This window comes from Labeo rohita, chromosome 5 (assembly GCF_022985175.1).
Source record: "Labeo rohita strain BAU-BD-2019 chromosome 5, IGBB_LRoh.1.0, whole genome shotgun sequence".
Lineage (NCBI taxonomy): Eukaryota > Metazoa > Chordata > Actinopteri > Cypriniformes > Cyprinidae > Labeo > Labeo rohita.
Genome location: NC_066873.1, coordinates 15,924,592 through 15,948,581, shown reverse-complemented (window position 1 = coordinate 15,948,581; position 23,990 = coordinate 15,924,592). Strand labels below are relative to the sequence as shown.

The following is a 23,990-nucleotide window of genomic DNA, read 5'->3' as shown; positions in this document are numbered from 1 at the left end:
ACCCTCTAGAGCGTGATATTTGCTTCTGTATACAGAACAGGGCAATAAACAAGAAGTAAGTATTAAATAACTTACATTTTAGACACAATGTCTCAGGTAGTTTATGTAATTTTGCTCAGCTAATGAAAAGAGTTCACAACAAAGTCAAAACATGTCCAAGCAGCACAACAGCAGTGTTTGTTTTCAGAACGAATCAGTGTTCAAACCGGTTAAGTGAATGATTCAATGACTCACTCGTTTAAAAGGCTAGTTCACCCAAAATGTTTTCTTTGCGCACAGCTTCGTAAAGTTAAGGTTGAACCACTGATGTCACATGGACTAATTTAATGATGTCCTTACTACCATAGGAGTTGCGTTGCTGTCTATGGGTCAGAAAGCTCTTAGATTTCATCAAAAATATCTTAATTTGTGTTTGGAAGATGAACGAAAGTACAACACGAGGGTGAGTAATTAATGACAAATTTTTAGTTTTGCATGAACTGTTTCTTTAATTGTTGCCTGGTTTGTTCCCGAATTAATCAGTGTTTGAACTAATCGTTTAAATTAATGAATCAATGAATCATATCTACTCTTGTTGCCGCCTACCAAATGCTGTAAGCATGCAGAAAGAGTCACTAAAAATGCCTGCCAAACTGACAGGCTGTCCTAAAGCATTACAAACAGTGAAACATTTGACTTACATAAAGTGAAGTGGCATGACTAGATTATTTAATTCATTTTTTATTATGTTTTTTATATGCGTACTAAACCAAATGGACAGTCCTAATAATAAAAGATCATGCAGCTCTGATACTTACCCTGACACTTTACTGAGACAAGTCAGCATATTGGCAAAAATTATTATTGTCTGAGAGCCAGAAAGCACATTGACTGCCAGAAGATTCTTCCACTCTCAGCTGGTGATAGAAACCTCCATGGTGAGGTAATAAAAACTGCTGCCATGAGCAGCAGTGCTGGTATGCACTCTTTACTCATGACCTTACCTAATCTGTTCTGCTCTGAACTAAAATCACATACATCTATATCTAGCAGTCTCTCTATTTCATAAGAAATAAGCCCTATCTGTTACATTTTCAAACAGAACAACACAGAGGAACAGGACCTTAGTATGGCAGTAAGGTATTATATAATTGCTATGGAGAGAAAGATATGGTAGAGGGTTTAATTATGGATCAGGCTAAATGGGTCACTGATTCCTTCATTGCCTTCTCTGCATACAATGTCACTGAACTTCTCAAACCCACACGCTGTATCGTATTACGTACAGTGATTTATGATCTTTCCATAAATATCTGAGACTTCATATAAGAAGCCTAATGCAAACTGCCTACACTGGAAACGTAACTTTTTTTATTTAAAGATGCAAATGGTAGCATACATACACATGCCCCTGAGCTTAAAGAAGCTAGTTATTCTGTAAAGTTGTTGACCAGCACTGTAAAAAAAAAAAAAAAAAACAACAAAAGTTGTTTCAACTTAAAAAAGTAAGGGTTCGTGCTGCCTTAAAATTGAGTTTAGTGAACACAAAATGTTAAGTTGTACTACATGAAAACATGGATATTTGATTTGAGTAAACTTAAAATTTTAAGGCAGCAGAAACACTTACACTTTTTTTTTTAAATTTGTATTTTTTTACAATGAGCCCTGATCCAAATAGATATTATCTTGTTAAATTAATAGTTCACCCAAAAATGGACACTTGCTGAAAATGCATTTAATCTCAGGCATCCAATATGTACAGTAGATAAGTTTGTTTTGTCATTGCCAAAATATATAAATAAAATAAAAACACATATTTGAAAAATGTATATTTATTTTATATTAGATTCTTTTTTTTATAATTAAAATATCTATCCATAATAGTGCTTTCTTTAGTGAAAAGTTTTTCTCATTTGAATCAGGAGAGAAATATGCACAGGTCAAGTTTTAAACAGTTGTAAACAAATATGTTTGTGGATTTTGATGTGAGAGGACAACATGCAAGGGATGAATTTTTCACCGGAGAAAGCGTTATTATGAATTATGGACCTTTTGGCCAGAAGAGGCAGTTTAAAGTAAAAACGCCTTAATAATGGATTTGTTTATTACAAACATGCAGTTTTTCACTTCACAAGAGATTAATTGATGCATCTGTTTGGAGTCTCATGCTGACGGCACCCATTCACTGCAGAGGATATATATATGAGTAATGTAATACTAAATTTCTCCAATTTCTCATCTACATCTTGGATGGCCTGAGGATGAGTACATTTTCAACAATTTTTCTTTTTTTGTGAACTATTTCTTTAATAAATGTAAGCCCCTGAAAAAGTTAAGCATACGTGTTATTTTTTCTCTTTCTGCAGAATTACATCAGATAATCTCAACAAACTTCTAAGCTTCTACCTAAATATTCAACAACTGATCTTGCTCTCCATTCATTTTAACATGACCAACTGGGATTCACAAAATAATGAAATGAAGGGCAAATAATGTCAGGATAGCACCATTGCGCTATGCCGTCCCAAGTTCAAATCCTGGCTCAAGGATCCCCTCCACCCTCCCACTTTGCTTCCTGTCTGCTCTTCACTATCCTATCCTAAAGGCAAAAAAATGCCAAAAACAAAATTTTACAAAAAAAACATACTTCTACCTGAATTTTTTTATATATGAAGTCCTGTTTATGCTATTGAGCTCATATTTCCTGGTTAAAATATGCATATTTTACTGTTAATTAATATTTGCACAAAGGAAATGATGCCTCCAATGTCAAACAGCTGACTACTTGCAACAGTTTTCAGTCAAAACTATAGTTTAATCTGTTCCACTAGTTGCACCTAAGCTTGCAGATATATTCAGAAGTTTGCTTCGTTGCGTGTAACAGCTTCATTAAGACAGATGTGTCATTTTAAACGTCTGGGACATTTGTATCTCAAGTGTGATAACCACAAGAGCTGCTACATGTTAACAACATCACCAGTTAAGGACTTACAGGACAACGAAAGTCATTGTCACGATGACACAGATATCACACAATGTCCTGCATTTTATGAAACTCATGTTATTAATATGTAAGAACACATAAACATACAGGATGTGCTTTGGACGCTTAAGTCACACTTAAAAATGTGTGAATGTCATTGCAAAATAATATCAAACCAAGTAGCATTTATTTTAAAGAAAGACAGCAGACTAATAAACTGAAACAATTCACAAAAAATAAGTTTGCTAATAAATATAATGTTTGAAATTTAGATTACAGTACATGTGGACACTTTTTGTCATTGTCAAATTTAAGAGGATCATGTGTGACAAGGTTCATATGTCAAACAGAAATATCAGTTCATTTCCAAACTGTGATTTCCAGGCCAGGAAATGTTATGCAACTTATACTCAGCTCAATAATTATTTAATTAGCTATTTGTGAGTGCAATCTTTATAAAATAATAAATAATATATAAAACCATTATCCAATATTTAGAAACAATCATGGGAAAGTTGTGAAAAGTATTGTGTTATGAACTCATAATTTTATAGCCTCCTGACATCATTATCGATTATTACTTTGTGAGTCCCAATCATAAACAGACACCAAAAAATGAATCAATAGCAAGATCAGTGGTAGGACCTGTGTAATCTTGAGGGGAAAAGACAGCAGACATCTATCACAAGTCACACTGACACTAGTTAGTAAGTATTTCCAAAAATGTGAAAAGTAAAAGTCTATAATAATCTGTGTACAGATGCCATTGGCTTGACATGCTGTTAATGCAGTGACACTGAAGTGTGGCTTATGTTACCAAATACTGTTTGGGGCCAATGAATGTGACAATTGTGAGATCTTACTAATAAAGTTAGTTAAGCCTCTCTACAACACATATGAGTACAAGAGGGGAAATAGCAGCACCACACATTGACGGTAAGTCAACATGTTTAATGTCGACTGCTGTCTAAATACCCCACATTGGGAGATGACCAGACAATATTCAATGTGCGGGTCAGTTAATGAGAAGACAGTGCTGATGAAGCGTACAGAACAAATTAATTTCCCAGGATGAAAAAAAAAAAACACCCTCATGTCACTTTCTGGTTATCTTATGTTTTAAAATCACTCTGAGACTTACCAGGTCACTGGCGTTTTTAGCCAGCTCATCCTCACTGGATGCTGCCGAATCCACCACCAGCTTCTCGAAGCACGTCGAGCCCAAGGACGAGCTCTTCTGCTGGGACATCACCAGATGAGACACCAACAGCTTCGGGCTCCCATGCGCGGATACGGAAATCTCCGGTTTACTGACTGATGCTCCCTCAGCAACGGCCAGCGGTGAGATCCCGAGCCCTTTACCGGCGCTAGAGTCCGGCTGCTCGCACAGGGTCCTGTCGCCCACGAAAGACGGCGGAGTTGAGCAGCACAGATTAGGCTGCGAGGACGAGAAGACCCGGTCCAGGACCTGTTTCTTCTTTCTTTTAAACATCCACAAGCCGCTTTCTTTTTTAGCATCCCCGCTGCTGCGTCGTTCGGACCCCAGTTTGGGGCTCAAGAACGGTTTGGTCTTCTCTTGGAAATTCCTCCACATCCTTCTCTGGTAGGACGTTGACTGCGGATCTTTGGCGCTCTCATCCTTCTGTTTCTCCTCCATAGTTGCCGTCCAGCAGCAGCAGCGGCAGCAGGCTGTCAGCGCACGGAGCGCCAGTGACACTGAAGTGCGCAGGCGAGCGCACAGGAGCGCGTTCTCTTGATCGCAAATGACACTCAGGCACTTACAGCACATTCACTTTATCTGGTGATGATGCTACTAGTGACATTATTCAGAGGGTCCCACACAGTACCTTAACCTTAAAGTCTAAACTAAAACCTATTTCCGGACCATGTGTTTTCATTTCATAACATAGCCCTTTTGAAGAAAACATGAGGTAGAAATCAGAGGAATAGCCACCAGCAGGGGTTACCTGGGAAATAAACGTGACTGTGCTTCTGATTCACTATTTAATGACTTAATGACCTGACAGTAACCTAAGAAATAGTCAGTACACGAAAACATAATTGCAGAATAGATACGCCTCCCTCTGGTGAAAGTCCGTAATTATAAGGAATTTGGTGAGTGTGTATTTTACAGTACAGGTCTACCTATATCATTACATTACTTAATGTTAATACAAGCCATTAGAGCGCTATTAAATATTGTTTGTCACTATAAAACGTAATGATAATAATAGGTGGCACACCAGTGACACATGACTTAAAGATAAGCAAAAGTGCCTCACCAGTAGTACATCAGTAATAACAAAGGTATACATGTGATATACAGTGCCTTGCGAAAGTATTTATACCCCTTTATTTTTTCACATTTTATTACTTCTTTTCCCACATCAGTATATGCACCATAATGACATAGCACACAATAGATTTGAAACAACTTTGCAACTTTATTAAAAAAAACAAAAACAAAAACAAAACAAAAATAAAAACAATTATCACTATTAACTAGTTGCTTATTAGCATGCCTTTTCATAACATATTGACTGTTTAATTAGTGCTTTTAAAGCCAATATTCTGCATGACCATATTCTACATCCCTAATTACTAGTAACTAGTAATAAGCAGGAAATTAGTAGTTTACTGAGGCAAAAGTAAGTTAATGGTTTGTTAATAGTGAGAACTGAACCTTAAAATAAAGTGTGACCAAAAAAATAAGAACACTGAAACAAGTACATTGCATAAGTATTTATAACTTAGTATAACTCAGTACTTTGTTGAAGCACCTTTACAGCCTCCAGTCTTTTTGGGTAGGGGAGAGTGGGGTAAGATGAGCCATTGTTTACTTATGTGGTCCTCAACATAAGGGAAAAGAAGTACAATTAAGTATCTAAAATAACAGTTCCTAATGTTCTAAATTATCAGAATGTATCTATGACACAGTGTTCTAAAAATATGGCTTTTTAGAAAAAAGTGTTCATGTGGCTTAATTTGTCTCAGGTTAGGGGTAAGCTGATCCCAGTCAGGGGGTAAGATGAACTATCTTGGTGAAAACTGACCATCTGACTCATCTGATTCAAACCCATATGACATTTTAAAGCCAATTTACTTCTTTTATAAAAACTAAATCAAATTTCATTTTACAAACAGTCATGTTTTTACTCTTAAAATTAACCTAAACAAAATAAAACCAATCAATTAAAGTTTAATTTTTTGTTTTTAATTGTTTGCATTGTTGAAATAATGTGTTGAACATCAAAGATTTAAAGGGGTCATCGGATGCAAAGTTCACTTTTACATGTTGTTTGAACATTAATGTGTGTTGGCAGTGTATATACAAATCTACCCTATAATAATAAAAATCTATGCAGTGTGCCGTCACACCGACAGAGGCCACTCCCACCACTCCCGGGGTAGTCCCGCCCTACATCAGCTGTAACAGTCCGACCTCGATTGTTTCAATGCCGGAGCAGGGATGTAAGTTAGACAAGAATATCGTAGACTGAGCGATTGAGGTGTTGTGTTGCTGGATGTGATAATGAACATAGTGGTTGTCATTTACTCCCGACATCTGAGCCGCTGAAGATGCAGTGGATTACGTTTGTTTGTGAATGAAATGTGCCTCCCGATCTACATAAATGCATCTATGTTCACGCAAATCATTCGTGATCCAGCTTCACCTACAGCAGAAGTGAGTATAAGGGGTTTTTTTATGAATCTTTGCGATCGCCTTTCCTAATAATGTTGGCAAGTTTAGTGGCTAAATGTGGCTAAAGTAAACAGGCTCATCACTCCACAGAGAGAAGAGAGGGGCGGGGTGAGCAGAGCTCATTAACATTTAAAGCAACCTCAACCAGAACAGGATGATTATTGCAGAGCTGATTTTGGCAAGATAAAAAGGGTGTTGTTTTACACAACCATTGAGAATTTTTAACCAAAGTATATTATAGACTTTTCATTAAGACCCTAGAGAATCATATCAACTTGTGGAAAATGGGCATCCGATGACTAAACAGAGAGTTTGCTAAGTAAAATTAAACAAAAACTGAATTAGAATGAAGGAATAACTATCACTGAAACTAATAAATGTGTCATGGTTACATGACAGTAAAAGTGTACAATTTCCAAGATACGGGGGGTGGGGGTGGGGGTGGGGGTTGAACTTACCCCACTCTCCCCTATGATTTTGCACATATATTGTATAATAAATGTATTGTTTATTGTTTGTTCATGTTAGTTAACACATTAATTAATGTTAACAAATGGCAAATGTTATCGTAAAGTGTTACCCATTTTTAACATAAATGCATGGTAAGGTAAATTAAATGGCAAAAATGAGTGGCATTTGTGTGCGTCTTTACAGACAACCGACTGTATCCTTTGATATACTGTAGGAGCTGAGGTGGGTCTGAGCAGGCATAATTTCTGGCTTTTATGCCTCATTGCATTTTCACACAGAAGAAGTTTCAGAGCAGCCTTTCTTTATATGTAAAGACAACTTTATGGTTAATCAGCTGAAAGGTTTGTTCAGTTCACAACTGTATATCATTTTCATATTCTCTTCCCATTAAAACTACTAGCATATACAGTGTAAATAGCCATGCTATCGATTTAAAAGTGAAGGCAAAGCCAGTACCACCCACAATACAACCCACTCATATTTCCTTTTAAAGATCTTTGAATTATTTGAATCCTATGAAGGTTTTAACAGCTGCTGTAAAGGCATCTATGTTCTGGGAAAAACTGATAAACATTTATGTGTATCAAATTGATTTTACACACAGCAAGTAAAAGCACAGATTTGGACATTACTTTGATAATTCCCCTAAAGAGACCATCACTACTTAGCTTTGAAGCGTGGAGATACTAAGTACATTTGCTATTGCATAATAGATGTGTTACAAATCACTAAAGGGAAATCATTACTGGTACTCTGGTCAGAAATACCCATGAGAATTAATGAGGAGTCTGAGATATCTGGCTTCTATCTCCATACTTAATTATGATTCTTGTCCAATTATAGCATGATGAACTGTTTTCAGTCCATCATCCTGAAGCTGTCATCCTTCGCAGACTATAAAGTTAATTAGTTATAATAACATTATATTCAGACAAGCCGATGTACGTTTTTAAAATACCGTATCAGGAAATTGTCTGCATTATCTAGTTGTTGAGTAGGCCTAAAATGACACACTCCTGTCAGAGCATGCCATGCGGTAGCTAAGAGATCAGACTAAACAAACATAGCAGACCTCAAGGAAGCAGTTCACAAGTAAGTAAAGATTTTAGCTTTGCTTTGCATTACATATATAGACATATGCAGTATGTAGCTCACATACACACACATTTAAACGGCATTAAAGGTATACTTCTTTCTTTCTGTTGTCATTGTGACTGTTATGACGGATGCCTATATTAAAACTGTAAATGCTCAATCAAAAGGGTTCACTTCTGCTAAATGAATACTTTATTCATGAGTTCATCAGGGTGAAACGGTACTCAGCGGCAGATAATCGATAGTTGATGTAGTTTGCTAGAGCCCTTGAGTTATGCTTGCTACATTTAATGCAATGTAAGAGAAAACAGTGCTGCGTTCTTGTAGCTTCAAAAGACAGCTTTCTTTAGAAAGTAAAGCATTCTCAGACTGTTTTCGAATACATTTTACCATATTAAATGACAAAAAGTTCACATTACACTGTACTGAGATGTAACAGTCTGTGTGCCTTTGATGAAGAGAGAGTCTTTTTAAAATTATGTTTCTGGAGACCAGCTTTTGAAAATAAATGTCTTTGTTGCCGGATTACTTTACCAATCTGTGGGCTTGACTGTTAATGTTTAAAGGCCTAAAAATGAAGCTGTAGCAAATGAGTTCAGTTGTGTAAGTTGTGTTTTGAATGAATTGCTTATAGGACATATGGAGAGCCGCATGACCAATCAGGAAAGAACTCTGAGCATTCTACTGGAACAAGCCATGAAGACCAGGGACGATGTGGTGACTGGTCTTCGTGCAACTCAGGGTTCAGTCCTGATGGAGTCGTCTGCAAGAAAACTACTGGAGAATCACATTCAGATCATAACTAAGATTGTCAAACAGCTCAGCAAAGACATCCAGGTGCAAAAATAAAGAGTTGCATTTATATTATATTATATTATATTATATTTTTTAAAATATATTTTATATTTTTACATTTACATTTAGTCATTAAGCAGGACAATAGAAGTAATCGAACCAGCAAAAGAGCAATAATAAGAAAACAAGTAGATAGAATAGAAATAGAATAGAGTGCTAGCAGATGGTCAAGGTTTTTATTAAAAATAAGGAAACAAGTGGCTAGAATAGAAACAGAAGAGAGAGTGCCAGTGTTACACTGTTATAAAACAAAAAAAAAAAAAAAAAAACACAATTTGTTGAGTCAACTTAAAATAATTTGCTACCCTGCTGCCTTAAAATTTTAAGTTCAGTCAACTCAAATAGGTTTAGGCAACTTGAAATGTTAAGTTGTACTAAACTTAAAAGCTGGGCTTGTTACCCAGCTGCCTTAAAATTTTAAGTTGAATCAACTCAAATATCTAAGTTGTCACATAGTATAACTTAACATTTCAAGTTGACTAAACTTTTTCGAATTGACTGAACTTAAAATTTTAAGGCAGCCAGGTAAATTATTTTAAGTTGACTCAACAAATTGTTTTTTACAGTGCACAGGGTAAAGTTTTTTTATATATAATAAATAAAAAAAGCAGATAGAATAGAAATAGAAGAGTGTTAGTTTTAAAGGGTCGATGTTTTTATAATGATTAAAAGAAAACAAGTGGTTAGATAAGAAATAGAATAGAGAATGCAAGTGTTAAAGGGTCAAGTTTTTTATATATAATAAATAAAAGAAAGCAAGTACAATGAACAGAAATAGAAAGTTTTTGTTTTAAAAGGTCAAGGTTTTTAAAATAAATGTGTTTATACACAATAAATAAAAGAAAACAAGTGGATAGAATAGAAATTTAAAAGAAAATGTTCGTTTTAGAGGGTCAAGTTTTTGTGATCCAAGCTTTTGACTGCAAAAGATGTCCCTGCAGCAAGGTTAAAAGAAACATGTGGTTAGAATAAAATAGAATAGAAAGTGCACGTGTTAGAAGGTCAAGTTTTTATATATAATAAATAAAAGCAAACAAGTTGTTATAGAAATAGAATAGAGTGCTAGTGTTAGAGGGTCCAGGTTTTTATAAAAAATAAAAAGAAAACAAGTGGTTAGAATAGAAAGAAAGTGCAAGTGTTAGATGGTCTAGTTTCTATACATAATAAATAAAATAAAACAAGTAGACTGAATAGAAATATAACAGTGTTAGTTTTAGAGGGTCACGTTTCTTATGATAAATAAAAGAAAACAAGTAGATAGAATAGAAATAGAACAGAGTCCTAGTGTTAGAGCAGGGCTGCCCAACCCTGTTCCTGGAGATCGACTTTCCTGCAGAGTTTAGTTCCAACCCTTATCAAACACACCTGTCTGTAATTATCAAGTGCTCCTTGAGATCCTAATTAGCTGGTTCAGGTGTGTTTGGTCAGGGTTAAAGCTGAACTCTGCAGGAAAGTCGATCTCCAGGACCAGGGTTGAGCACCCCTGTGTGTTAGAGGGTCAAGGTTTTTAATAATAAATAAAAAGAAAACAAGTAGTTAGAACAGAAATGGAACATAAAGTGCAAGTGTTAGAGGCTCAAGTTTTTATATATAATAAAAGAAAAGTAAAGCAGATAGAATAAAAATAGAATAAAGTGTTAGTTTTAAAGGGTCAATGTTTTTATAATAATTAAAAGAAAACAAGTGGTTAGAATAGAAATAGAATAGAGAGTGCAAGTGTTAGAGGGTCATGTGTTTATATATATAATAAAACAAGCAGAATAGAAATAAAATAGAGGGTTAGTGTTAGAGGGTCAAGGTTTTTATAATAAATAAAAAGAAAACAAGTGGTTAGAATAGAAATAGAATAGGGAGTGAAAGTGTTACAGGGTCAATTTTTTTAAATATAATAAATAAAATAAAACAAGTTAATAGAAAAGAAATAGAATAGAAAGTTTTAGAATAGAACTAGAACAGAGAGTGGAAGTGTTAGAAGGTCAAAGCTGAGGGAAATCAAAGAAATGCAGACAGAACAGAAATAGAATAGAGTGTTAGTTTTAAAAGGTCAGGTTTTTATAATAATTTAAAGAAGTGGTTAGAATAGAAATAGAATAGAGAGTGCTAGTGTTAGAGGGTCACGTTTTTTATAATAATTAAAAGAAAACAAGATAGAATAGTAATAGAATAGAAAGTGTTCGTTTTAAAGGAAAGGTTTTTATAATAATTAAAAGAAAACAAGTGGTTAGAATAGAATAGAAAGTGTTGGTTTTAGAGCGTTAAGTTTTGTATAATTATTAAAAGAAAACAAGTGTAGAATATAAATAGAATAGAGAGTGCAAGTGTTAAAGGGTCAAGTTTTTATATATAATAAAAACAAGTAGATAGAATAGAAATAGAACAGAAAGTGTTAGTTTTGGAGCGTTCATTTTTTATAATAATTAAAAGAAAACTTAGTTAGAATAGAAATAAAATATACACTGTAAAAAACTATTTGTTATGTCAACTTAAAATAATTTGTTACCTGGCTACCTTAAAATTTTAAGTTCAGTCAACTCAAAAAAACGTCAACTTGAAATGTTAAGTTGTACTAACTGAGATATCTGAGTTCATTAAACTTAACATTTTTAAGGCAGCTGGGTAACAAGCCCAGCTTTTAAGTTTAACATACCGAATTTTTGGTTAAGTCAACTCAAATATCTAAGTTGTCACTTAGTACCGCTTAACATTTCAAGTTGACTAAACTTATTTGAGTTGACTGAACTTAAAATTTTAAGGCAGCAGGGCAACAAATTATTTTAAGTTGACTCAATTTTTTTTTGTTAGTTTTTTACAGTGTAAAATTGAAAGTATTTTTATAACACATTTTCATTTCAATTTCATTCATTCATTTACTATGATGACTTCTGCTTCTGAGAGCCTTGGAAATGTGAAAGGGGTTCATTGTGTTTCACACATTACTAATTGCACTGATATACTGTTGCATCAACCTATGATCAAAGCATCCCAAAGTTTTACATTTACTGTTAATGCGAAAGCAAAAATTTTACAGTGCTTGATCAGTGAGGTACAGTTGGAGGGAACATGCCAGCCAGCAGAGCCATTAGCCTGATGGGATACATTATGCAGAATATGTGCATAAAAAATGAATGAATCAAATAAATCAAAGCCCAGCAGTCACCACAGCCAGAATGAGGCTTTTTTTTAATCCCTGAAGAGTGATTGATGACGTAACCAGGAAACACAGGCTTGATTAACAATGGAAAAAATTAGGAATCTGCTGAGCCTAATGGCTTGGTCTTAACCAATTCTGTCTTTCCCTCTAAAATGACAAAATATGTGAATACACTCAAGGTACAATATCCAATTTGGAAGCAATTAAAAAAAACACAACAGCAAAATCCTTCTAATAATTGCTCCAGCATTATAATGGAAAATTACTGGAGTCTGTCAAACTGTGATTGCGGTGTCACACAGCAATCACACTGTTATACAGCCGCAAGGACAGAACATTCTTTTGTCTCCCCAGGTGCTGGAAGCCCAGATTATCGAGAGAGACAACCTTGCTGCAGGGACGTCTTTTGCAGTCAAGAGCTTGGATCACAAGAACGCAGCGGGTATTGGGGATCTCAGAGGCAGAGTGGCAAGGTCACAATTTACATTTAATTAGAGGTCCAAATATTTATTATTTCATTTTATTTTATTTTATTTTATTTTACTTTACTTTCAAAGAGAAAGATGAATTAAATTAATAAACATTAATTTAATAAATTCCCCTTTTATCCTCCATTTTATTTTTCCTGAGGTCCACTTACAATATTAACTATTTTTACACCAAAAAAGTAAATACATATAAGTACATGACCTTGAACTTAACGACTAGGTTGTCATTTCACAACACTGTACGAGTGATTCACAAATGATTGTGATTGTGTTGATGTTTTATAACAATGAGAAAAATGAAATGATCACTTATGTAATAATGTATATTTCCAAACAACCAGCTTAATGAACTTATTTGAGAGATGTCTTCTTGGCATTTGTTTATTCCAAAAAGCCTAATATTTATATAGAAATCAATGTGGAAATAGCAGGCAGAGGGTCAGCGATGCCTTTCAGGCAAAGGCACGACAGACTGGGCATGATGAGATGAAGTGAGATGTTTAGCTGGCTGCATGACCTTTCACTACTCTCTTATCAAGTTCACTCCAATTGCCAAACACACACCTCTTCACCCATTAACAGAAAATGTATTCATTAGCTTATCTTTGTGAAAGGAAAAACAGCTAAACTAGTCTTGCTTGTTGCATGCAAACAAGATGTTTGACCAATTAGAAGATCTCTGTCATCTTCTGAGTCATTCTACAATGGCAGTGGCAGATGAGGTCACTTACTTTTAGATGACAAAACCTCAATCTCCAATATACACAGTTCCATAATTGCTCCATAATTTTGGTGTTTTATTTTATTTATAAGGAAAATTTAGGAAAAATGTGTATCTTGTATGAAAAAATGTTATGCTTACACTTTAACTAACTGCTACTAACTGTTACGTTAAATAGTTTTCATGACCTTATAATTATAATGTATACATATTTTATTTCAGAGAATTAACTCAACATTAAGAACATGAAAATGTTCATATTATTGCTCCACAATGCAACTGTTTTTCAGCTGAAAAATGTAATCAATAACATAGCAAAAAATGTTTTAATGTCAGTTATGTTACTACAATTCAAAAACATAAGCTTAATGAAAACTTAAATGTTGTTTCTTGAAATACAGGTCATGTTTAAAAAAAAAAAAAAAAAAAAAAAGAGCAGACAGATAGACTAAAAGGACTATGGAAGCCCGTTTCTGCCACTGAATTAAAAAAATATATATATTGTGACTTTTTATCTCACAATTCTGACTTTTTTCTCAGAATTGCATGATACAAACTCACAATTCTTACTTTTTCTTGCAGTTTGGACTTTATAACTCACAACTGTTGACAAAAGTTTGTTTCAAGCAGATTTGTGAAAATTTTTTGTGAGTTTGTATCATGCAGTTTTGAGAAAAAAGTCAGGTTTGCAAGTTTGTATTACACAATTCTGAAAAAAAAGTCAGAATTGCACGTTGTATCACGCAATTCTGAGGAAAAAAGTCAGATTTGCAAGTTTATATCACGCAATTCTGAGAAAAAAGTCAGGTTTGAGAGTTTGTATCATGCAATTTTGAGAAAAAAGTCAGATCTGAGAGTTTGTATCATGCAAAATTGAGAGAAAATTGTCAGAATTGTTTGTATCACGCAATTTTGAGAAAAAAGTCAGAATTGTGAGTTTGCATCATGCAATATTGAGAAAAAAATGTCAGAATTGTGTGTATCACGCAATTTTGAGAAAAAAGTCAGATTTGCGAGTTTGTATTACACAATTTTGAGAAAAAAATGTCAGAATTGTGAGTTTGTATCACGCAATTCTGAGAAAAAAGTCAGAATTGTGAGATAAAAAGTCGCAATTACCTTTTTTATTTTTTATTCAGTGGCGGAAAGAGTTTACATTTTTTAAAAGTTTTAGATGAAAATGATGCCAAAATTATAAAATACTCTGCTATTTCAGTAAAACTTGAACCATAACAGATGTAATACTTATAGTTGTCTGATTTTCTTGTTTCCTTAGATGTGATGCTAGCATTGCTAAACTTTCATCAGACGTTAGTGCTGGATGGCGGGACATCCTTAAACTCCAGCAGGAAGTGAGTGAGTTACACTCTGGGCTGGAGCTGAAGCTAACAGACATGGAGCTCAAGGTGAGACATTGAGGAGCATTGCCGACATATATTCATGCAAAGGCATCCATTCTAACATCAACTGTATTACAGCAGAGACATTTATTACATTTTCCTGCCATTTTCATGCACAGTTTTACTTTTACTTCAGAAAAATCCATAGTATCAAGGAGCATGTCAAAGACCATAGTATCACATTTGTTTTCCTTTACTTATACACAAGAAAATATTGTGACCAAGCCAGTATGTGCATTAGATATGAAATTGCATTAGGGTTGGCCTTTCTACCACTGGGGAAACTGCAGTGTTGTTATCCAAATAGACTGGAGTCCCTGTATAGTGACTGTGTGTGGAGTAACAGTAAATCACAGTGATTGCAGTGCATTAGTTCTGGGGAGTGGGCACCACACACCATAACGGTAATTGAAAATGAAAGAGGACGAGGACAGCCGGAGCTTGTGTGTGTCAAATACACATGGGAACAATAGCTTGCCATGCAAGCTGATGTCAAAACATGCTAATACACATTCATTTTACATTTTTATGAAATCCGTATTTATTTCTCTATGTGATAACTGCTTTAGGAATGCTACATTTGGGGACAACCTTTTCAAAGGTATTAAACCAGCTCACTTAGATACAGTTCAGAGTTAGATCGACAGTGATAACTATGTGAAGTGAGTGCGATGACAGTTGCGTTTCACATTGTCATGTCATCTGCCAGCTGTCTCAGGATGTAGGAAAACTTGAAGTGTCACTGTCGGAGAAGTTCATGTCTCAGAGGAACGCCACTGGAGATTTACAGAAGGAGCTAAAACGACTGGATCTGAAGTAAGAGCAATTAAAGTCAGTAGTCATTGATATGACTGGTTTACATATACACTCTGAGACAAAAAGTCTGAGGCCTACAAAAGCTGTCACTGGGGTAGAACCGTTTCAAAGATGTTCACGTCTTTCTTTATTCAGATGAAAAGAAATCAAGGCTTTTTCTCCATATAGTGGACTTAGAGATCTATAAGGGATCAATAGGGATCATTGGGTTGAAAGTCCAAATTGCAATTTCATTGCAGCTTCAAAAAGCTCTACATGATCTTAGTGAAATGATTGGTACTTGTCTAAAAAAAAAAAAAATGTATGTATTTTTAACCACACATGCTTGTCATGCACTAGCTGGACCTCACATTGGAAAGGTCACACATGACATTGGCGAAAGAACCAACCCAGTGTATAAGCAAAAGTGCAAAGAAACGCCTTTTAGCAAAAAAGGTAAAACAATGTCAGAGTTAGAGGAGAAGAGTTAGAGGAGAAAATGAGACTTTTTTGACTTTTGGCCTACCTTTTTGAACCAAATTACAGAAATGAAGAACTAATCACACATGACCTTTCCAACGTGATTATGCAATGCATGAAATCATACATGCGCATCGCGGAGCTAGTGCAAGACAAGCTTTTGTGGTTAGACAGTATATAAATTTGTATTTTTCTTAGAAAATGACCAATCGTTTCGCTAGATAAGACCCTTATTCATCAGTTGGTATTGTGTAGAGCCCTTTGAAGCTGCATTGAAAATGCAATTTGGTCCTTTAAAGGAGAAGTCCACTTCCAGAACAAAAATGTACAGATAATGTGCTCACCCCCTCATCATCGAAGATGTTCATGTCTTTCTTATGTTTTTTGAGGAAAACATTACAGCATTTTACTCCATATAGAGGAAAATACGATTGGAGTTTTTCAACATACCCTAACTGTCTTGAACCAGAATACACTGAGTTCAGGCAGAGCAGGACAAGACGAGCGTTTGAGATTAAAAATTACTTAAATTGTATTTTTTTTTTATGAAAATAACCAATCGTTTTGCTTCCTCGGCTGGGATTTACAACCGCATTTGGGATTGTTTGAAGCCGCATTTAAACTGCATTTTAGAAGTTCAAACTTGGGGCACCATATTAGTCCATTATATGGAAAAAACTTTTCCTTTAGCTCGTTTGCCACCAAGGGCTGCACGATAAACCGCATGTGATTGTAAGGCATGTTTAGTCAGTAAAGTCGGTACTTTGATTAGTAGTAAATCTCTATCACGTGCGTTCAGCTGGAGCATCAATTAATACACAGAGCCGTAAATCACTGACTATAAGCTACGCAAAATCACGCTCATAATCAAATACGATTCATCTGCGATAATGAGCGCGATTTATCGTGCAGCCCTATTGCCACCATTGAAGTCCACTACATGGAGAAAAATCCTGGAATGTTTTCTCAGAAACCTTACCATTCATTCTTGCATCATCCTTTCACCATTGATTCTTGCATGTCTTGTAACTAAATTTGACATGCCAAATTTGCATACACTGAATTGTAATTTTTTTTCCATGGCAGGCAATGTTTTTAAAGTGGTTTGGGTTGCTGGAATACTAATGTTTAATTGATAAAAGAAACAACAATCAGACCTGTTGCAGAAATCAATTTTAGGCCCCTATTATTTTTATGTGAAGGACACTAGTGAAGGGACTTGACAACCCTGACTTATTCACTTATTGCGGTACTTTCCCACTGGCCAACTCTATCGAATCTGCTGTCAGGAGGATTTGTTCTGTTGAGACTGATGTAAATAGGAAACTTGGGAAGCGCCCGGTGTTTTGGCACCAAATGGCTCCCAGGGGAACCAATGACTCACCAGATATGCCTCCAAATAGTGCAAATGCCAGTTTATGTGCTGCCACATGAGCATCGTGGCAGGCAAGGTGATGCTCTCCATCTCTGTGACAATATTAGCTCCTGACTGCATTGTGGAGCACAGATGGCAGCTTCAGCATGCTGAAATGAAGCCTTGCCCATGATCTCGGTGGAAAACGTATTTTAGTGTGACAGAATCAAGGCAATTGGCTGGCTATGCTTGGGCTGTTATGTAATAGTGGTGAGTCAAGAGAGCTTACAGTGACTCATGAAGAGAAGCATATGGGCCAAAGATAAATAAACACACTAAGAAAGAGGTTGGGAACTATAGCATGAGCACAAATGTGAGAATGATGTCTATTAGACTCACTTTAACCTTTATTAAGAAGGCTGAGGCTAGCTGACACACTTTTTACTTCAGTGAATATTCCTCAGTGTGGAGTTATTTTTGAAAGTCAGTTTATGTATAAGTACATACCATTATATTATATTAGGTGGCCTTAACTACTATGTATTTACATTTAAAAATAAGTACAAAGTACTTATTGTGTTAATATTGTATTGCAAAACACACTTGCTGCTATTGAGGTGGGATCCGGGTAAGGTTAGGGACAGGTTAAGGGGCCAAGCACAAAGAGGGCAGGATAAGTCATGCCAGCATGGCTGGCAGCATTTGACCAACTGCATGAATGGGCAATTAAAGACGTATTGATGATTTTAAGCAAAATGGCCGAAAAATCAAATAGAGTCACAATTAATATGCTTGAAAGATTTATCACTGTTGACCAGTAGGTGTTGCTGTTACGAAATTGATGTGGTGTGGTCAGTGTGAGGTCTAAACAAAGTTTAGAGTCAATACTTCAAAGCTTTGCAGAGACACAGCCTCAGAGTCATTTTGGAATCATGCCTCACATTTGTTGCGGCACTGTAAGAATACGGTTTCGTCTATCAACATAAAATCCATAACTTTTTGTCAGCACTGAGAAGCTGAAGTCTGAAGGTGATCTGACTCGATTTTGGTGAAAATCGGACGAACAGTTTAGAACAAGTTAAAAAAAGTAGGTTTTCAACATGAATCAAAATGGCGGACAGGAAGTTCGGTCGACTATGTCAAAATCTGTATCTATGCTCTTGGCATTACCCAAGGAATATTTTGAGACCAGTTCAATTACAATAAGCTAATGCAATCAAAAGTTATTAGCATTTTTGGAAATTTCATAATCAATGGTTAATGAATGGTTTATCACTCTTGACCAATAGGTGGCACTGTTACCAAATTAATGTGGCGTGGTCAGTGTGAGGTGACAATGGCACATACAAAGTTTGGTGTAAATATGTCAAAGCTTTGCAAAGTTACAGTTTCAGATGCAGTTTAGCATCTTTCCAGCTAATTTGTTAATGCGTCAAACAAAAAACGTTTCGGATTTCAACACAAAATCCATAAGTTTTTGCCAGCATGGTCTAAAGATGATCCGAGTCCAATCTGGTGAAACTTGGACCAGCGGTCTAGGAGGAGTTTGAAAACATAGGTTTTTAACATTAATCAAAATGGCGGACAGGAAGTTTGGCCAATTTTGGCATAATTGGTATTGCTGTTCTCTGCATTACCCAAGGAATATATTGAGATCAAATTACAATAGGCCAATTTAATCCAATGTTATGAGCATTTTTTGAAATTTCTTCATAACTTTTGGACACAAGATGGCACTGCCCCCAAACAATTTTTTTAAAGATATGCCAATGCATTCATAAAATATAGCATTTTATGTTAAAATTCAAAATGGCCAACACCCAAAATGGCTGACATAGGAACCATTTAGAATTTATAAGAAAAAATTGCCATTTTCCATATCTCCTGACCACTAGGTGGCACTGCACCGAAACTATGCAGGCAGCCTCAGGTCATGCTTGTTATATCACACACCAAGTTTGGTCTCAACACGCCAACCCGTTGCGGACATTTAGTCTCATAACCATTTTGGCGTGCAATTTGTCAAATTCGAATCAAATTTTACACGTTATTCAAGAACAGTTTGACTAATTAACTAGAATGTCATAACGTTTTGCCAGCTTGGTCTAAAGATGATCTGAACCAATTTTGGTGAAAATCTGACAAAACAGTCTAGGATAAGTTCGAAAAAGTAGGTTTTACGAACTACTAAAAATAACGAAAAAGCGGAACTTTACGATTTTTCATTTTGGTATTCATTCGACTCGACATGAGCCAAGGAATAATTTTCCTTCTACGGTTCAAATGTTATTAGCATAAACATGAGTGAAAATTTGGACAAGTCATGGCGCTAGAGAGTTTGAGTCAGAGACTCCAAACTTGCTATGGTTAATGTTGAGACTGTCCTCCATCAGAGTGCCAAATTTCATAACTTTCCCGTAAGCGGTTCTATAGACTTAAGACAACAATAAGAAATCCTTCAGTGCTTGGCCCCTAATTACATTAGAAGTACAATGTAAAAACATGTAATATGTACACAATATCAATAAATTAATGATTGATTTAAATGTAAGTACATAGTAGTAGTACATAATTGGGACCCAAAATCTTAATGACATTTGTTAATACAATAGAAAGCAAGTTTAAAGCAAGTGTGGTAAGTAATGTGGCATGTATGTATATATTTATGCAGAATCTCTTCAGGTCTGAGGGAGGTGGAGGAGCAGACAGTAAAACTGAGGAAGTGGGCAGAGAAGCAGATGAAAACCACAGTTCAATCACACACAGAGAGCAGCCAACAACTGCACACACTTCTGCAGAACAGAGTGGTAAATGTGTGAATGCATCTTTCTGAGTAAACATAACAAGAGAGCTACGTCATAGTAAAATGTCACAGTGGTATAGCGTTTGTGGTCTCAAACTCAAACTTCAAACAAAAGGCCTTTTTACAGCCTTTTGTTTGCTAACTTCAAACAAAAGGCCTTTTTACAGAGTAAACCTACTGATGAATTATGCAAATAATTATAGAAACCCTCCACCTGTCTAGATCTGCTAACGTTTTTATCTATGCCTTAGCTTATGTTACATGCTCAAAGCAGTGTGTTTGTGCATCTGTCGGCACTAGCAGATACTTGTTCTGCAGCAGCAACATGCGTAGCAGATCTATTCAACCAATTCCACATACATGTACAAAATATGCACTTAGGTTGAAGTGGACAGCAAGCTAAAGGAGAACATGGCTCTTCTCTCTGGTCATCTGGAGAGGCTGGAGGGGCAGTTGGAAAAGGTGCGATCATCTGACAGGACCAAGCGCTCAGAAAGCAAACTCATCAGCAAGATCAACACTTTGGAGCAGGGCTTCAGAGAAGAACTAGAGCAGATGAGGAGGGAGTATCAGTCAGGCAAGTCTTACATTACCATACATGGACAATAAACCCTTTAGAACATCTCAGCTCCAACCTTTATGGCTTGTATGGCTTAATATAATGTAAATGATGTCTCTTACTAAAACATGTAGTAGAAAACCCATGAAAGATTTACGTTATTTAAAAAAAAATCCATGTTTTATACATATTTTGTACTATGGGGGTGCCATTATTTCGATGACGTGAAATGGTTGCACTCTGTGAGATACTGGTGCTACTTTTGCTATTTTACCACAGCACAACTTGGATAATACAAAACTCTAAAAAATAAAATACTGATGCAATGCCACATTGTGCAGCTTTTGGTTGTAATTTTAAGTTGAAGGGCAACAAGAGAAGCAATGTAAGTCTTTACTGCTTTTCCTAGCGATAAGAAGAGGAGAAAAGAATGAGAAGATGCCTGTGGATGAATACAACTTCGTAAAGACCCAGGTCTTCGTTCTTTCCACTTTAGCTCTGATGCCTTTGAGGCTTTTAGTAGACCACAGCTATAAATGGCAAAGACATGCCAACGTTTGTCATGACGCCGAAGCCATTGAAGGAGTTTCACAGCACAGACTTCACTTGATATCTAGGGGCATTTAGACTCCTTGTAGCGAAAATCAATGGTACAGTCCAAAATATGTAATGATGTTGATTTTACAAAATAACATATATTTGGACTTTCTATTACACATTTCTGTAAAAGACATAATTTAAATTATATTAAGCCAAACAAGTCTTAATACCCAGGGTTCCCTTTAACTACCATTGAAAAGTTCGGACCCCAAGCATTTGAACTTAGTTTATATAATAGGCCTTTTTACTCCATCATATTTGGTGCCTCTCTGCCTACACCTCTGGATCAATAACTCATTGCAAGCCAAAATCTGTCCAATAAACTAGTACATTAGCTGTTACGATGTCATTTCTTACCAACAGATTGTAAAGATTATGTTCTAGCTATCTGACATGCAATACCAGCCAAAATGAGTGCCCCAATTTATCTCTCCTGTGGTGGTTTTCCAGGCTGTTTGCTTAGAAAATTAAAGTGGAAATTGAAAGCATGGCTCAAATTGGGAGTGAATCAGTCTTTTGGAATCATTTGAAGCTTAATGTACAGACAAGCCTGCTGGGTATCTTCCACCATAGCGAATTTGGCATTTATTAGTATATCTATTTCCTTCCAACTGCTCAATTTTGAAATGTTACGGATTGATTTTGTCATTTTCCAGGCATTCCGTACAAAATACCAAGTCAAACTCAATAAACAAACCCATCAGTGAAAAGCACATTCATTGTAACCTCCAGCTTTAAGACATACTGTACAGTAGTACATGACATTCACTCTCAAATTCTCTTTGAGATTTCGGTGACGGACTGAAGGCAGCTGATGCATTATAGATGAGATATCTAACATACACTTCTGCCACAGAATCAATGCTCCCACAGCTATCTGAAGGTGATCTCCACTATTATATTTGCCAGGGTTCCAGGCGGTTCATGATGCCATTGCATCTCTGAGACACATTGGCGACACCAAAGCCAAGCTGGACAAAGGAGAGCTGCAACAAAACATCAGACAGATCCAGAGAAACATGGTAGGACTGAAGGAGCCCTGACTGGATTAATTAGAGATAGAGGCGCATCTCAAAAAATTAGAATATCCTGGAAAAAGTTAATTTTTTGTTTGTAACTGAAGCTTTCATATATTCTAGATTCATTACATGTAACGTAAAACATTTCTAAACATTTTAAGGAAAATGTAAAACATTTTTTTGTTTTAATTTTGATGATTACAGCTTACAGCTCATGAAAGTAAAAAATCTAGTATCTCAAATATTAGAATATTTCCTAAGATCAATCAAAAAACGGATTTGCAAAACAGAAAAGTTCAAGTCCTTTTAAAGTATGTTCATTTATGCACTCAATACTTGGTTGGTAACACATATTATAGCAAATTTCTTGCTCCTAGCACAAATTACAGCATCAGTAAAGTGTGACGTAAGCGATCAGCCTGTGGCACTGCTGAGGCACTACTGAGCCTTCAGAGTGTATGCGTATTGTTGGATCGACTGTTTCTCATCTTTCTCTTAAAAAAATATCCCATAGATTCTCTATGGGGTTCAGGTCAGGTATGTTGCCTGGCCAATAAAGCACAGTAATATCATGGCCAGCAAACCACTTGAAAATGGTTTTTGCACTGTGGGCAGGTGCTAAAGTCCTGCTGGAAAAGGAAATCAGCATCTCCATAAAGCTTGACAGCAGTTAGAAGCATAAAGTGCTCCAAAATCTCCTGGTAGACGGCTGCATTGACTTGGGACTTGATAAAACACAGTAGACCAACACTAGCAGACGTTACAGCACCCCAAATCATTACTGACTTCAGAAACCTCACACTGGACTTCAAGCAGCTTGGATTCTGTGCCTCTCCAGTCTTCCTTCAGATTCTGGGACCATGATTTCAACATGAAATGCAAAATTTACTTTTATCTGAAAAGAGGACTTTGGACCACTGAGCAACAGTCCAGTTCATTTTTTCCTTAGCCCAGGTAAGATGCTTCTGACGTTGTTTCTGTTTTAGAAGTGGCATGGTAGACCTTTTCCTGAAGACGTCTCAGATACCCAGAATTTATACTGTAGGGATGGACATTTAATGAAACTCAAATGTAAATATTCTAATATTTTGAGATACTGGATGCTTGACTTTCACAAGCTGTAAGCTCTAATCATCAAATTTTTCAAACAAGTTACAAACAAAAAATTAACCTTTTCACGATATTCTAATTTTCTGAGATGCACCTGTATATGCTGAAATACACAACCTGTGTGAGAAGTATGATTCAGCAGAACATAGGCAGATGGACAATACAATCAAATAAGCTCTACATTTGTTTTCTAGATTGGAAAAAAGGATTTAGCCAGTTTGCATGAGGTCATTTCTTTTAAATCTCTTTTTGCCGAACCAGACTTTAAAATCAGATTCTGAACAATCACAGTTGATGAAATTCAATCAAGGTACAATTACGGCAAATCCAAGATTAGAAGCGCAATACTCATGCAGGCTCAATACTTAAAGATTAGGAAGATGAACTGTTGTGTGTTTGTGCACACGTCTCCAGGCCAGTATTG

The 23,990-nt window shown here is 35.9% G+C and overlaps 2 protein-coding genes across 5 annotated transcripts in view; one reads left to right on the top strand and one right to left on the bottom strand.

The window, feature by feature from the left end:
• mctp1a (multiple C2 domains, transmembrane 1a) overlaps nt 1-4,995 on the bottom strand; it is a 209,647-nt gene extending 204,652 nt beyond the window's left edge. For 2 of the 4 annotated variants that reach the window (XM_051110080.1, XM_051110082.1), the window contains exon 1: nt 4,104-4,995. In XM_051110080.1, coding sequence (XP_050966037.1) covers nt 4,104-4,751 — 648 coding nt within the window. In that variant the 5' untranslated portion in view covers nt 4,752-4,995. The remainder of the gene's footprint in view (nt 1-4,103) is intronic. The other 2 variants (XM_051110079.1, XM_051110081.1) reach the window with 1 other exon arrangement.
• A 3,213-nt stretch (nt 4,996-8,208) lies between these two features.
• Nucleotides 8,209-23,876, top strand: fam81b (family with sequence similarity 81 member B). Its single transcript, XM_051110539.1, has 8 exons — nt 8,209-8,228; nt 8,866-9,068; nt 12,592-12,710; nt 14,723-14,852; nt 15,556-15,662; nt 20,147-20,282; nt 20,660-20,855; nt 22,347-23,876. Exons 2-8 carry the CDS (start codon nt 8,871-8,873, stop codon nt 22,478-22,480), a joined length of 1,020 nt encoding a protein of 339 aa, XP_050966496.1. The 5' UTR covers nt 8,209-8,228; nt 8,866-8,870; the 3' UTR covers nt 22,481-23,876.
• The last annotated feature ends 114 nt before the right edge of the window (nt 23,877-23,990 follow it).

Bases quoted from the DNA above. Each gene is read 5' to 3' on its own strand.
- fam81b (XM_051110539.1), top strand. From the start codon at position 8,871: ATGGAGAGCCGCATGACCAATCAGGAAAGAACTCTGAGCATTCTACTG. The intron at 12,711-14,722 runs GTCACAATTTAC...TTGTTTCCTTAG, and splicing joins CTCAGAGGCAGAGTGGCAAG to ATGTGATGCTAGCATTGCTA. The intron at 20,283-20,659 runs GTAAATGTGTGA...ATATGCACTTAG, and splicing joins CACTTCTGCAGAACAGAGTG to GTTGAAGTGGACAGCAAGCT.